This window comes from Gekko japonicus, unplaced genomic scaffold (genome assembly GCF_001447785.1).
Source record: "Gekko japonicus isolate JY-2015 unplaced genomic scaffold, Gekko_japonicus_V1.1 scaffold1094, whole genome shotgun sequence".
NCBI classification, from domain to species: Eukaryota; Metazoa; Chordata; class Lepidosauria; order Squamata; family Gekkonidae; genus Gekko; species Gekko japonicus.
In genome coordinates, this window is record NW_015160871.1 from 580,289 (window position 1) to 593,431 (window position 13,143).

Sequence of the window (13,143 nt, forward strand, 5' to 3'; positions counted from 1 at the left end):
AAATGTGTGAGATGCCTTGCCCTCAGAGCCCATCAGTTCTTGTTCAGTCTAAGACACTGAGGTAAAAGACGAAAAGTAGGTTTTTTTTATACAGTGCTTTTCTTTACCTTAATGTTTCTCAAAGCGGCTTACAATTGCCTTTCCCTTCCTTTCTCCACAACAGGCACCTTGTGAAGTAGGCGGGGCTGAGAGAGTTCGGAGAGCTGTGACTGGCCCAAATGAAGCCAGCAGGCTTCACATGGAGAAGGAGTGGGGAATCAAACCGGGTTCTCCAGATTAGAGTCCGCTGCTCTTAACCATTGCACTATGCTTGCATAATATCAATATTTCCATGTATCCAAGATCAAGAAGTTCGTAGCCCATGTTAACCCACAAGAAATGGGCCTAACTGGTTCTTAGCAGTTTTTTCAGAACATGGCAGATGTGATCCAAGAATTCAGAAACGGCTTTACAATAGGAATGTTGGGTTGGGGAGAAGGTTACCTTACAATGCAAAAATTCTAGCTTTCTGTGTAGTCTGTTTCAGCTGTAGTGTCTTTAGGAAGCCAGCCTTGGAATCTGGTTACATCAAACTCTCATCAGTCATGAGGACTGATTGCCATTAAAGATGAAACACTTTTGCTCATCTACAACTTTCCATGCAAGATTTGGCTGTTTTCCATGTTAGATTCATCATGCTATTTTAACGTTATAGATCAAAAATGCAAGCACTGTCTTGTCAAATGACATGTCTTCTCTGCAGAAGTTGATCTTGCTTAGTGAAGCAGGTGTGTGTGTGGAGGGGTCGAAGCCTCTGCTAACCTCTGCAGCTTCCTCAATGGCAGCCACATTCTTCTACAATCATATCTTCATGGTGGCCAATACTTAGCCTTCCTTCTTCATAGTACAGCAGGCTTAGTGGCCGCAGTCTCACTGGTACACAGCAAGAGGCCGGGACTCGTTCGGGGTGAAAATATTTCAGCAAACTCTGGAAGAGAAATGTAAAAACAGTAATATAGTTTACGAAAGACGACCAGACTCTAAGGGTTTCTCTGCCTGCTTAATGAAAGATCCAATTCAAGGGAAAAGAATGCTTTAACGGGAGCAGCAGAACAACCTCTTTTGGCAACTGTGCATGCAAGTTACGTGTATGGGCTTCAGATGGACAAAGGTGACTGAATACGTGTGTAAGAGTAGGAGGTCAGCTCAGGTAAGGAGGGAGCAGTCGTGACCCACCCTGGCCCGGCCTACCTTAGATTATATAAGGTAACACATCTAGTTTATTAGTGTTTCATTAACTATTTGTTTTTTTAACATTTTTATTAAACATATAAAAGGGTAACAGATATTTATGACAATCTTCAATTATTTCATTACCTATTTGTGATATTAAGTCATGAATTAAAAGTAAAAGCAATGAAGACCCACGGTTAGCTTCTCCACTGTTTTATTATAAAACTGCCCCGAGTCTGCCCTGCATGCATTGATAGCATGTATGAATTTAAGAGGTCAACATGTATGAACACAAGACCTCTTTGTGCAGTTGGGAACCCTAAAAAGGTTTGGCTGCTCATCTGTGGAGAAAGCTGAGAAAGTCTATGTGTTGAGGGCAATGTTCCCTCTAAGCTGTGGAGTCTTGTGAGCAAAGATTCTACTTTGTGAGCTACTAACATTCAAGCTGTGAGCGAGCGATTTGGCTACTGCATAAATTAGTTTGCTCCGGAGCCATCCTTCCTGAGCTAAGACATAAATGTGTGAGCCAGAGGCTAAAAAACTGTGAGCTAGCTCACACTAACTCAGCTTAGAGGGAACACTGGTTGAGGGGCCTACATGCTGTACTACACAGAACTGATGAACACATGGAAGGCAGAGATGGGGTCAGCAAATGAAATTTCACTCCCCCCCCCTCACAAACTGAGCACCTGTGCATCTGAAGATTTGATGAAAAGAGCTTGCATTGTTCAGTAGTCAGAACTCAAGCTATCCCAATGGATGCTGGCAGCACTGCACCTGAGAACAGCACATTCTCAGAACCTTATGTATCACCGTGCTTGATATGCTCCACATCAGCACTATGACTTTCGAACACTGTCAGAAACGTCTGCAGTTAGCCAAGAATGTGCTGGGCCATGGCAAGATAAACATCTGACAGGGAGTCTTTCACAGGAGGGAATGCTCCTCCCATTAAGAACACCTGATGGCATCGGCAAGCTCAGTTCGTTGTAATACAAGTCAATTAAGTCACTGACATGGTTACAGCGTCTGTCAGAGGGAGGCAATATTTCCTGTGAACAGGATTAATAATCTGTCCAGTGACACCAGCAGGGGATACAAAACAACAATTCAGAAATTACTTTCATGCATAACTATTTATATTTTCTATTTAAAAAATTTCTCAAGAGTGGGAGAGAGAAAAGGGTAGTTCTCTTCTGCCTCCAGAGCCCTGAATTGCAGTTCATTTCCAGTAAGAGCTGTGGCAGAGCTCAGGTCTGACAGCCACGCCTTCTCATCTCCAACCAGGGTTGCCAGCATCCAGTTGAAGCCTGAAGTTCTCCTGACGACAGATCTCCAGACTACAGAGGAAATGGTTGCTTTGGAGGGCGGGCTTAATGGCATCACATCCCTACTGAGCTCCCTGCTAAACGTCACTCTCCCCAGGCACTGCCCCCAAATCTCCAGGGAACTCCCAAGCCGGAGTTGGCAGCCCTGTTGCTAGTAGGTGGGTTATGCTGTGGCTGTCTGGAGATGGGGGAGGGTTATTCTGCAAGTTTAAAAGCCCCATTACTGTTTCTAGGTTGCAGGATACAGTAGGCACATGACAGCTAGCATGGTTGTAATGGTTAGAGTGTTGGACTAGGATCTTGGAGACCCAGGTTCGAATCCTCACTCTGCCCTAGAAGCTTGCTGGGTGACCTTGGGCCAGTCACACACTCTCAGCCTGACCTACCTCACCAGGTTGTGGTGATAATAAAATGGAAGACAGGAGAACCATATAAGCTACTAAGGGTCCCTACCAGAGGAAAAAGTTGGGATATAAATCAAGTAAATAAATGTACATCCTACACAAACACACACGTCCATTTATCTGTTTGCAAAAAGAGTCAATGTTCATTTTAAAAATAAAACAAGAGATCAGTACTTGAGTAAATGTGTGGTTTAAACTGTGTGTCTAGCTAGCAAGACATGTACTGAAGAATTAACATGACTACAAAGAAAAATCCTGCATACATGATTGTGTGGGCAGGCCTATTTAGCCCTGCAGACGAGTCTTGGCTGAGCCTTCCTGTGAACAGCAGCAGACCAGAAAAGAAGAGAGGAAGCTGTGAGAAGTAGACAGGTAGAGCTACGCTCGGCTCGCCACACGTTTTCAGCGTCCTGCCCCCACATGCATGAGAGAGTGGTGCAACACCCACAATAACCAATAATGGCCAATAACTGTTGGATGACTGACAGTCTAGCTGTGCAACTGGAAGAAAGGTAATGGGGATTCTTTCTTTCTAAAAGAGAAGTTTTGTTTGTGTGACCCTAGACAATAACATCCCTGGTGCCATCCACAGGAAGATCTTACTTTGCACAGCTGGGTGAGCGTTCTGTCTCTTTTTAGAAGAGAGCCTCCTGGGGCAACAAACTCGGCATACTCTCTGATGTCTGTAGCAAATCACCTTTTTTCCTAGTGTTCCAAATGCATCTCAAAACAGCAGCTCATTGTGCTTGCCTAACCTCCCGCATTGTCCAGCTTCTTCCGGCGTGAAATTATCACTCGTCAGATACATCCTCTGCCAAGCGTTCTCACCTGCTCAAGAGCCAAGGTCATGATGCAGCCTCTTTTTCAACTGCTGCCAAAAGGTCTGACAAGAATCCTTTCCTTTCAAAGGCACAGCTCAGCTGCCTGACCCGTGAGCCCTTCCAAGCACCTAGGGGCTTTCGGTTTAATTTCCCCCAGCATTATTTGCTTACGAGAATAACAACAACAGAGAGATTAACAAAGTGGCTGTAAGCACTGCTTCTTTGGAGATGCCCTGGTTTGTTTGGCACGTTTATGTAGGCAGCAGCCTATTTCATCAGATGTGTGCAGGTGGATAAACGGGCCCTGCCTTAAATAAACAAGGCTGTGCATCGCATTTCTCTTTGCAGAAATAAGAACTGTCAGTAGGAATGTGGAAAAATGAGGTTATGTATTTGAAATGCAGACGAGATGCCCCATGAATTTCTACAGACTTGTGTAACATCTCAGTCACGCAGAGACCTTCTAACTCGCCATGTTGTTAATCTGTTCAAAGTGCTTGTTGGACAGGCTGATATTGGCTTCCGCTTTTGTGTAAGAACGGTTCATACTGAATAATGTAAGAGGCCATTCTTTAGTCTATTGAAGGACTGTTTTCCCACCAGCTGGGGAAAACAAGACCAATAATCTATAGCACACATTTTCTTCTGCATTATTCCTGCATCTTGTTTTAAGGAAGAAGTTTAACTCATATACCAGTCAAGACTTCATCCAAAAAAGGAGGCATTCATTACTTATATTTGAAGAGTTTTCTTCTCCCCTTTCCTCAATATTGTTACCAATAGTAACAACTCCACGTGTCCAGCCACCCACAGACTTCACAGTGGGGTTTTTCCCACTTCCCCTTCTTGCTGCAGCCTACTGGGTCCCCTGAAATTTTGTTGGGGGGAGTCCACAGTAGGAGTCCTCAGCAGGGGGATGGAATTGGCAGGAACTGCCACTCTATTAGAGGAACGTGCCACAGTACACATATTTTAATATTTATTTGATGATTCTTACACGGGGCTCTGTGTGGTCTTCCAGATCACTGATCAGATCCGTACCTGTTTGCTTTCAGTGATACTGCCACACCAGGTGTTCTCTGGCCATTCACTGTGTCACGGTAGAGCCAGGGAGGCAGGCAGACAGGGGGAGTCACAATACAAGTCCAAAGGTCAGCCGGGAGAGCAGTCAGCAGAGCATTAAACAAGTCCCAAAACACCAGACAAAGCCGTAGTAAAACGTTACCAGAGGTCAGAGTACAGGGAGCAAAGCCAAGGGCGTGGTCAGGTTCAAAGCTGGAAGTCAGGAGCCAGAGCAGTCCAAACACCAGCTGAGTCCAAAAGCCACAGAGTCAAACAGGAATCAAGGTGCAGAGCTTCTGGTTCTACAAACGAGGTTGCCAGCACAAATTGCTCATGGCCAGAGGCCCTACTAAATAGTGCTCTGGCCCATTAACTCATTAGCACCTTTGTGTGAGGTCCTGGCTGCTGTTAAAACTCAGGGCCCAATGATCTCCACCCTCTTGAACGTGCTTCTTTTCGTCGGCTAGCCAGATCCTGACGTCTCTGATCCCTAAGCCTACTTACAGGTGAGGGAGATGCAGGTGGTGAGCTGCTTATGGCCTGCTCAATCCCAGATGCAAAGCATCCTGTAGTTGACTCAGATTGGGGGAGAGGGGACAGAGGAAAAATGAAGACATGTCAAGAGAGAGAGAGGAGGAGGAGGAGATGACAAGAGGTAGGGCAGAGTTTACAGAGCTGTTTTTTTCCCTGTAGGTGGGAGATCAAACGTTCTTTTCAAATACCCATTTTTCACTGGAATATTCACAGTAAGCTATTAAGAGGAAGAGATCACAGGATATGCTGATTTACCTGTAGTTTATCTTCACTGTTTGCAGTAGGTAACATAGCTGTTTTGGGATTTTTTAAAACAATTTTAAAAGTACAAGGTTTAGCTTTGTTGGGTCCCCAGTCGTGCAGGCCTCATTTGAAGCACATGAACCCGATACAGTGCTGAAGCAGGCAGCCCTGTCAATTTGCCTGGATGGGAGGCCACTCTCAGCTCCTTGGGGGAAACAGCAGGTATGAGGGAATATTTCTTTTCAGCCAGAGTGATGTTGTAGCTGAGAGTCCAATTCACCTTGATTTACAATTGGCAGAGGCCAATTTTGACACTCTTACCTGCATGTAGGCGCTGTTTGTGGGCTGGAATCCCTCATCCAGTGGGACAGGACAGTTTCCCTCACAGCGGAAGGCATTGTACTGCTTGGGGTATACAATCCAAGAGCCCCAGCCTATCCGATCAAAATCGACATGGAAGTCTACTCTGTGGCACAGGCCTCTGGCCTCTGGTTCTTCTGAGCTCGGCAAAGACAAGTTGAGGGGCTTCTTGTGACGTCTGTGTCTCTTGGTGCCCCAGTGGGGCATGATGTCTTTGGAAGTCCTGTGTATAAAATATTTTGAACTTTTCACTGTTTGGAGCAAGGTTGAGCGGCTACTTTCTCCCTCTCCTTCGGAAAAACTGGAGAAAAGCACCAAAAATGCCTTTTTGTTGGCAGACTTACAGAGGCTGGTCACTCTCTTGAGGCTGTGTTTGGTATTCCACTTGATTGGATCATTCTGAAATGGTTCCTTGACCCAGCTACTGATGGTGAACCACCCAGAGAGTTGCTGGGTGACTTCCAGGACTATCCAGCTCGAAGGGAATGGTGGGGACACCGTAAAGGAGCCCAAGTGGACAATGTGTGGGCAGTTGTGACCATGCTGGCAACTTGTGTCCTGCTGGTGAAATAAGTCCACCCAGACTGGATTACTGGTGGAGGGAAAGTTTCTCCCAGGCCTGGAGAGATAGAGTCGCAATTCAGCCAGCTGCAGCTCCTCTCCTTGACTAACAGAAAAGTTGAAAATGATGCTCCATTTCTGTCCTACTTTATGGACACCTATGATATAAATAAAGCACAGAAGATCAGCAAGAGAAGGCAGCTTTCTATATGCTCCTATCTGGCTCTCACTGAGGAGGCAAACCTGTTTCTAGAATGTATCACTTTAGTGGGGGCTCAGATGACTGAATCGTATTCTAAAGGAAAACAGGCACTGGAGAGAAGTTAGGCTAGTCGGAAGTGGAACAGCCTGGAAAGAGGCTTAGACCAGATTGTTGGTCTGCCTTACACACAAAAAATCCTCACTGCCAAATAATACATTTTAATGTTAACAGATGATGTAATATTCAAAGGAAGCATCACAGAATCTTTCAGGTAAGAACAAAAATAAGAATGGAGATAATACACAATTTCAGAACTCTGTCTCTCAACATGTGAGTGAACCAGTGAGGAAAACTTCTCATTGTACCACCAGGAGGTACCAGCTAGGAGACAAATATACTTAGAAAAGAAAACAAGCCCAGACTGTTCAGTTGAACTGCCAGCCCCCCCGCCCCACCCCAGACAGGGCCCTTTCTGCCTTTTAACAATGGCCTGACAGGCAGAAATCAACCAGTGAAACTTTTCACATTCTCACTCTCCATGTCATGCAAAGTTTCATCTGCTGTTCTATGCCTGTTGTACAGATGCTAAAATCACCAGAACCCTGCCAGGAACAACTGTTGAGCATATGAGGGTGCCTTATACCAAGTCAACTCAATAGTCCATCACACTCAGTATTGTCTACTGTGACCAGTAGTAGCCTTCATAGGTGATCAAAGGTCTTCTCCAAAATCTGCTATCTAAGATCCTTTTTAACTGGAGATGCTAAGGGCTGGACCTGGGATTGGAAGTGCCTCCTTGTTTTGTAGCTAGCGTCCATTGGAAGCCATTCTCCTGTCTGCTCCTGTGGACAGCAACATAGGTCTGACCCTATTCAAAGTACAGGCCTTATGTGATCTGTACTTTTTGTTCTCTGGGACCAGCTTGGCTAGTAAGACTTTGATCCTCTAACTGTACTCTAATCAATTTTGGAAGGGAATTCTCTACAAAGGGTTAAAAAGAGTGTGCCATTGATTAGGAAGGGGTAGGGATTAATAATGCTTTTCTCCTAAATAATGGCTAAAGGGAGGAAGATTTAGTCATGTCTCTGACACTCTTTGTGAATGGTGGTCTGGAGATAATCTAATCACCTTAAATTGAAAGGACAGCTAGCTACAGGATGTGGATTGTAAATCTATTTGTATTTCTATAGGGATTGATGTCTGGGCCACTGGATCCCACATTCTCCTTGTTTAGGCCAATGAAAGAGTACAAAAGCCCCCAAAGCTAGAAGCAAGGTAAGTAGGTGGGTGGGGAACAAGCACAGATGGATACTTTCAGAGCCCTTCTCCTCAGGATGGAGTTCACTCAGCCAGTGATGTGGATTGAGACAGATGTGAGTGTCTGGAAAAGAGGGCTTGAAGGTTTCTTGGCTTCCCATATACTTGTATAACTTGGCAGGCAGATAAATTATCTCTGAATTCAACACTGGGAAGACCACCATGGACTGTAAGCAAACCGGAAGGAATGTGCCAGAATGTGGTGAGCAGCCAGGACCCATCCCAAATCCTGAAAGTACATGAAAGACTTTCTAAATGCACAGTGGAGGGTCATGTCTGTCTGCTGCTTCTCTTAAGGCTGGGGCTGTAGTTGCTCCTTGAAGACCATGAGAGGTAGAGGAAAACACCTGCGCCAATGTGCTTGGCTGACTGGGAAAACCGAAGGACTGAATAGGCTGTAGACTGTGTGTAGAGGCTGCAGTGGCCAAGGGGGAAAAGCTATGAGCCTTCCTGAAGAAATGTCCTGTGCTTCTGGGTATTCACCACAGTGCTGAACTGAGAACAGAATAGGACTGCAGCCTATTTCTTACTGTTTGTCTCAAGTCTTAAGGACTGGGTCTACTTGCTGTTTACAGCATGCTGTTTATTGTTTAATATTGTTTATCTTAAGTCTTAAGAAGTGTATGTACTTGATGAACATCTGAAGACTATGTTTTGCAGTCCACTGAAATTGTGAATTGAGAATCTGTGAAGTCTTTCTTTTGGGTTGGGAGTGTCAAATAGTAAAGGTTGGATATTGCTTTAAATCTCCAGCCTATTCGTTGCAGCTCATGTATTTCACATATTGAAGATTGATGCATATTTGAGAAATATTTGGAGCCTTATGTGATGTTAAGTCATATATAAGAACTGAGAACAGAGGCTGTGTGGTCTTGCCTTGAGTGAACAGCTGCAGAACTTAAATGTGGCCCTTGCTGAGTTACTTGCTTGGACCTACTGCCAAAAGAAAGGACTCCAGAGCTAGGTGCCTGTGCTGGGGTGGGGAACAGGCGAGAAACAGTGTTTCAGAATCTCTTCCATTCATGCAGTATTTAAAAGGTTTCCATTGTATTCATTTCTCTCCCCCCCCCCGCTGATGTCATCATAATAAAGATGATATTGACATCACTTATATTAGGAAATGCACAGGTGAAGGGAATCCCGTTAGAGATGGCTAATCCAATCAATGACAGCACCTCACCCAAAAGCTGTTGCTATCAGTTATCTCTGTAGGTAGGATAAGAGTGAGGAACTCAAAAGCTTGTTCTCTATTTATGTGGTACTTTGGGTTAGTTAAAAAAAATAAAATACCACCACTACCGTGTCTAAAATTTTTAAACCAGCCTGGCTACCCACCATCTTTGCCCAAGGCAGCAATCCTAAGAATGCTTTTCTGGGAGCAAACCCTACTGAATAGAATGGGGCTTACTTCTGAGTAGACATGCTTAGATGGCTCCTCAAGTTACCAAAGAAAACTGTGAAAGGTTTTGCTTTGAGTGTCAAGGGATGGACGCAGACAGGAAACTTCAAGGCAACTTCAGCACTACACACCGGTTTCAAACATTCAAGGAGAACCCGTCCAAAGAAAGCAAAACCACATGAAGCTGCCTTTTACTGAATCAGACTATCAGTCCATCAAGAATCAGTGTTGTCTACTCAGACTGGCAGCAGCTCTCCAGGGTCTCAGTCAGAGGTCTTTCACATCACCTCCTTATAACTGGATTTGCTGGGGATTGAACCTGGGACCTTCTGCATGCCAAGCATATGCTCTACCACTAAGCCATAGGCCCCTCCCAAACCAGTCTGGACTTCTTCAAGTGCTATTAAGACAGAACAAACACATCTCAGCAGATTTAGCTTATTCTTGTTGATAGCCCATTCATATAACAATTTCATTCAGGACGTTGACAAGGAAACGTTAACCTGTATGAGCTCCATTCCCCTCAGCATGGATCAGTTCTTTACACCAAGCTGAAACAGCTTAAGAAGTTGTTCCTGATACTGAGTTCAGTAAGAGCCAGAGCTGTTTGGTGTAGTGATTAAGTGCGTGGACTCTGATTTGGGAGAACTGGGTTTGATTCCCCCCACCTCCACATGCAGCTGCTGGTGTGACCTTGGGTCAGTCATACGTTCTTTCAGAGCTGTTCTCTCAAGAGCAGATCTCAGGAGAGCTCTCTCAGCCCCACCTACCTCAGGGTGTCTGTTGTAGGGAGGGGAAGGGATTGTAAGCCGCTCTGAGACTCCTTCGGGTACTGAAGGGTGGGGTATAAATCCAATCTCTTCTTCTTCCCTATGAACTACTTAGCGGAGTCTAGAGTACAGCCTCTGTTGAGCGGCTTTTCTCTCTGGCTATTACAGGGAGATTGGACATGCACTTTGGACCCCTGTCTGGTATAAGGAAGGCACAAGACTACACAGCTTTTGATGGCTTGTAGGATGTAAAGAAAGGATGCAGAAGAAAGGAAAGAAAAATAGGAGGTTTTATCTCTAGACCTTAGTATTGTCGTGAATGGGGGGGGGGGATACAGACCATTGCTCATTCTGCAGTGATGATACCCTCTACCTATATGTATGGACTGGTAACTTCCATTTCAATGTATCTGAAGAAGTGTCCATGCACACGAAAGCTTATACCTTGAATAAAACTTTGTTGGTTTTAAAGGTGCCCCCCTGGACTCAAATTTTGTACTATCTCTTCTAGTACAAGACAAGCAAAAGGTAGACTGAAAGCATGGGAAGGTCTCCAATGTGCCTGAGCAAGCTTTTGAAGACCGTTCCAAATTCTGATTTCTGTTCTGTGTCAACAAAGAGTTTCTAAATACAGGTGCAATTATTTGATATAAAATTCTATTTATGGCAAGTCTTGTGAGCAAAAGAAAAACCAATATTACAACAGTGGAACTATAGTAGCACTATATACCTGTACAAGCCAAAATAGGTAGTTTGCATTTTGACTCTTAATTCTGGCCATAGTGAAAGCAAGCTGGTATAAGCTGGCATGGAGTACAGGTAAGAAAATGGCACCTCCCATCTTCTGCTTTGAGTACCCCAAGAGAGATAATAGAGGTGAGAAATTTAACTTTGTTTCACCCCTGAGTTCTGGGCACTGATTGCCTAAGCGGGCAGAACTACCAAAGAGCTGCAATTGATTCTGTGTGCAGGTACTGAAACTGTTCCATAATGATTCCCTTATTAAAGATAAGGACAACCTGACCGTGGATTTAATTAGCCTTGCACAGACAGCTGCAATTATCTGCATACGATGCCGTGTTTAATAAAGGTAATCTGATTGGCACAGAAAAAAATACACTTAAGTTTAGTTTAGTACATGTGATTTTTTGGCATTGCTCTGATTTAATAAGCCACTAATGCCCACCTCATTTGGCTAGTGCCTCTCATCCCTTGCAGATATTTTGGGCAGAGGCAACTACTCTTAATTTGGGAATTAACCTTAACCCTAACTCAACTGAGCACAGTGGGACAGTCCCACCAGCCACAAGGACTACCTCACCTGGGCACACTCCCTTTTTCCCTTGGCCTTATAAGCGCTAATTTAAACTTCATCCAAGGGTGTAGTTTTGTGCATCTTCCTTACTGAACAACTAGTGTTTCCTGCCTTCAATATGAACTTACCGGACACTTGCAAAGTGTGAATGTTATTATTCACTGGGGAAAAGTTTCTGTTTGCTGATCTCATTTTCACAATCATTGACTAAGTCTATAACTTTGACTCAACATATTAGTGGAACAGGGAAAACTTTAATCTGCTTTTTTGTGTGTCCAATATACTGAAGATTAATTAACAAATCCACATGATCTTATGCATACATATAGATTAAGGTAGTTGTCAGAGACCTGTCCACATCTGAGAGCTATTTGCTTGGAAATGTTGCAGAGCTCATCTCCTTTGTTTCCTTCAAACCTCCCAGTCAGACCCCATCCCTCTAATCGATCAGTCACATCGTTATCCCCCCCCCCCAAGGAGCTCAAGGTAGTGTAGGTGGTTCTACCCAATTTAATCAGCACAACACCCCTGTGAGGTACGTTACTCCAAGAGTGACAGGCCCAGGGTCATCCAGTTCAGCACTCTAGTCTCCTGACCCCACCAGAACCCCCATACACATCTTACAGCAAACATGAGTACATCCCACAGACATGAGCATGCATCTGTTATTAAGAAAGATCCAACACACATGTTCACTATAAAAAAAGTAACACCAGGAACCAATAACTGGATAAATGTAGGATTTAAATCTCATGTTCATCAGTTGAATATAACATAAAAATTATAGCGTACACTCACACATGCGGGATGTACCTGCCTTCACTGTAATGTGCGAACGTGGCTGCTGTGACTCCTTGCATCCCCAACAAAGGATGACGCTCACCGCCCCTTCTCCACCTGGCCAGGTGAGCATCCCCTGCCGCAGCCCGTCCCACCCCTGAAGGTACCCATCCCCGCCGGCTTACTGTGCGGCCGAAGGCTCCGGACGACGTCTGCGCGGGGAAGGAGGGCGGCCCGGTAGAGGCTCCTCATGTAGGCTGGCAAGGCGGGAGGGGGGGCACACCGCCTGTCCCGGCCGGCGGCACCGGCTTCTGACCCCAGCCCTGCCAGGAGGAGGAGGAGCAGGAGGCTTCCCGGGCGCATGGTACCTGGTCGGGGCCCCGTTGCGCCCGGCCTGCGCTCGGCCACCGCCTCTTCTGGGGGCTTCGCCTCTCCAGCAGTCCCCGTTCAGGGGAGCGCAGCAGGAGCGGTGCCTTCTCGAGCGCACCACAAGGCAGAAGCCAGACAGCAGAGGCAGCCGGCGGCCTGGCGCCCTCTCGGAGGGGCCACCACGAGCCTCGGCGGGCCTGCAGGCGCGGCGCCCTCTTGCCCTCAAAGGAGCAGCAGCAGCAGCCCGCCATCCTCGCCGCCGAGCAGCCTACCAGCCCGCGCTCTCGTCTTCGGGCTCCCTTCCGGGCCTCGAACATCGCCCTACATTTTTCCGGCTCGCCGGGCCCCACCGGAAGCCGCTTTCGCGTTCTGCCTAACCAAGGGAAGGGGAAGCCTGGCTCGGGAAATCTTCGCCCCACAAGTGCCACGAAAGTTGGGGTTGTGTTGGCCGCAGCAGAGGAACACA

At 45.9% G+C, this 13,143-nt stretch overlaps 1 protein-coding gene across 1 annotated transcript; it reads right to left on the minus strand.

The window, feature by feature from the left end:
* Positions 1-814: 814 nt before the first annotated feature.
* NODAL (nodal growth differentiation factor) lies at positions 815-12,671 on the minus strand. The gene is made up of 3 exons (XM_015422327.1): positions 12,494-12,671; positions 5,926-6,683; positions 815-967 (listed from the first exon to the last, which is right to left on the minus strand). Exons 1-3 carry the CDS (start codon positions 12,669-12,671, stop codon positions 815-817), a joined length of 1,089 nt encoding a protein of 362 aa, XP_015277813.1.
* Between the last annotated feature and the right edge of the window lie 472 nt (positions 12,672-13,143).

Excerpts from the sequence above, each read along its gene's own strand:
- NODAL (XM_015422327.1), bottom strand. The coding sequence starts at position 12,671 with ATGCGCCCGGGAAGCCTCCTGCTCCTCCTCCTCCTGGCAGGGCTGGGG. Across the intron at positions 6,684-12,493 it reads CCGGAGCCTTCGGCCGCACA|GTGTCCATAAAGTAGGACAG; the intron begins GTAAGCCGGCGG and ends TTTATATCATAG. Across the intron at positions 968-5,925 it reads CAAACAGCGCCTACATGCAG|AGTTTGCTGAAATATTTTCA; the intron begins GTAAGAGTGTCA and ends TTTCTCTTCCAG.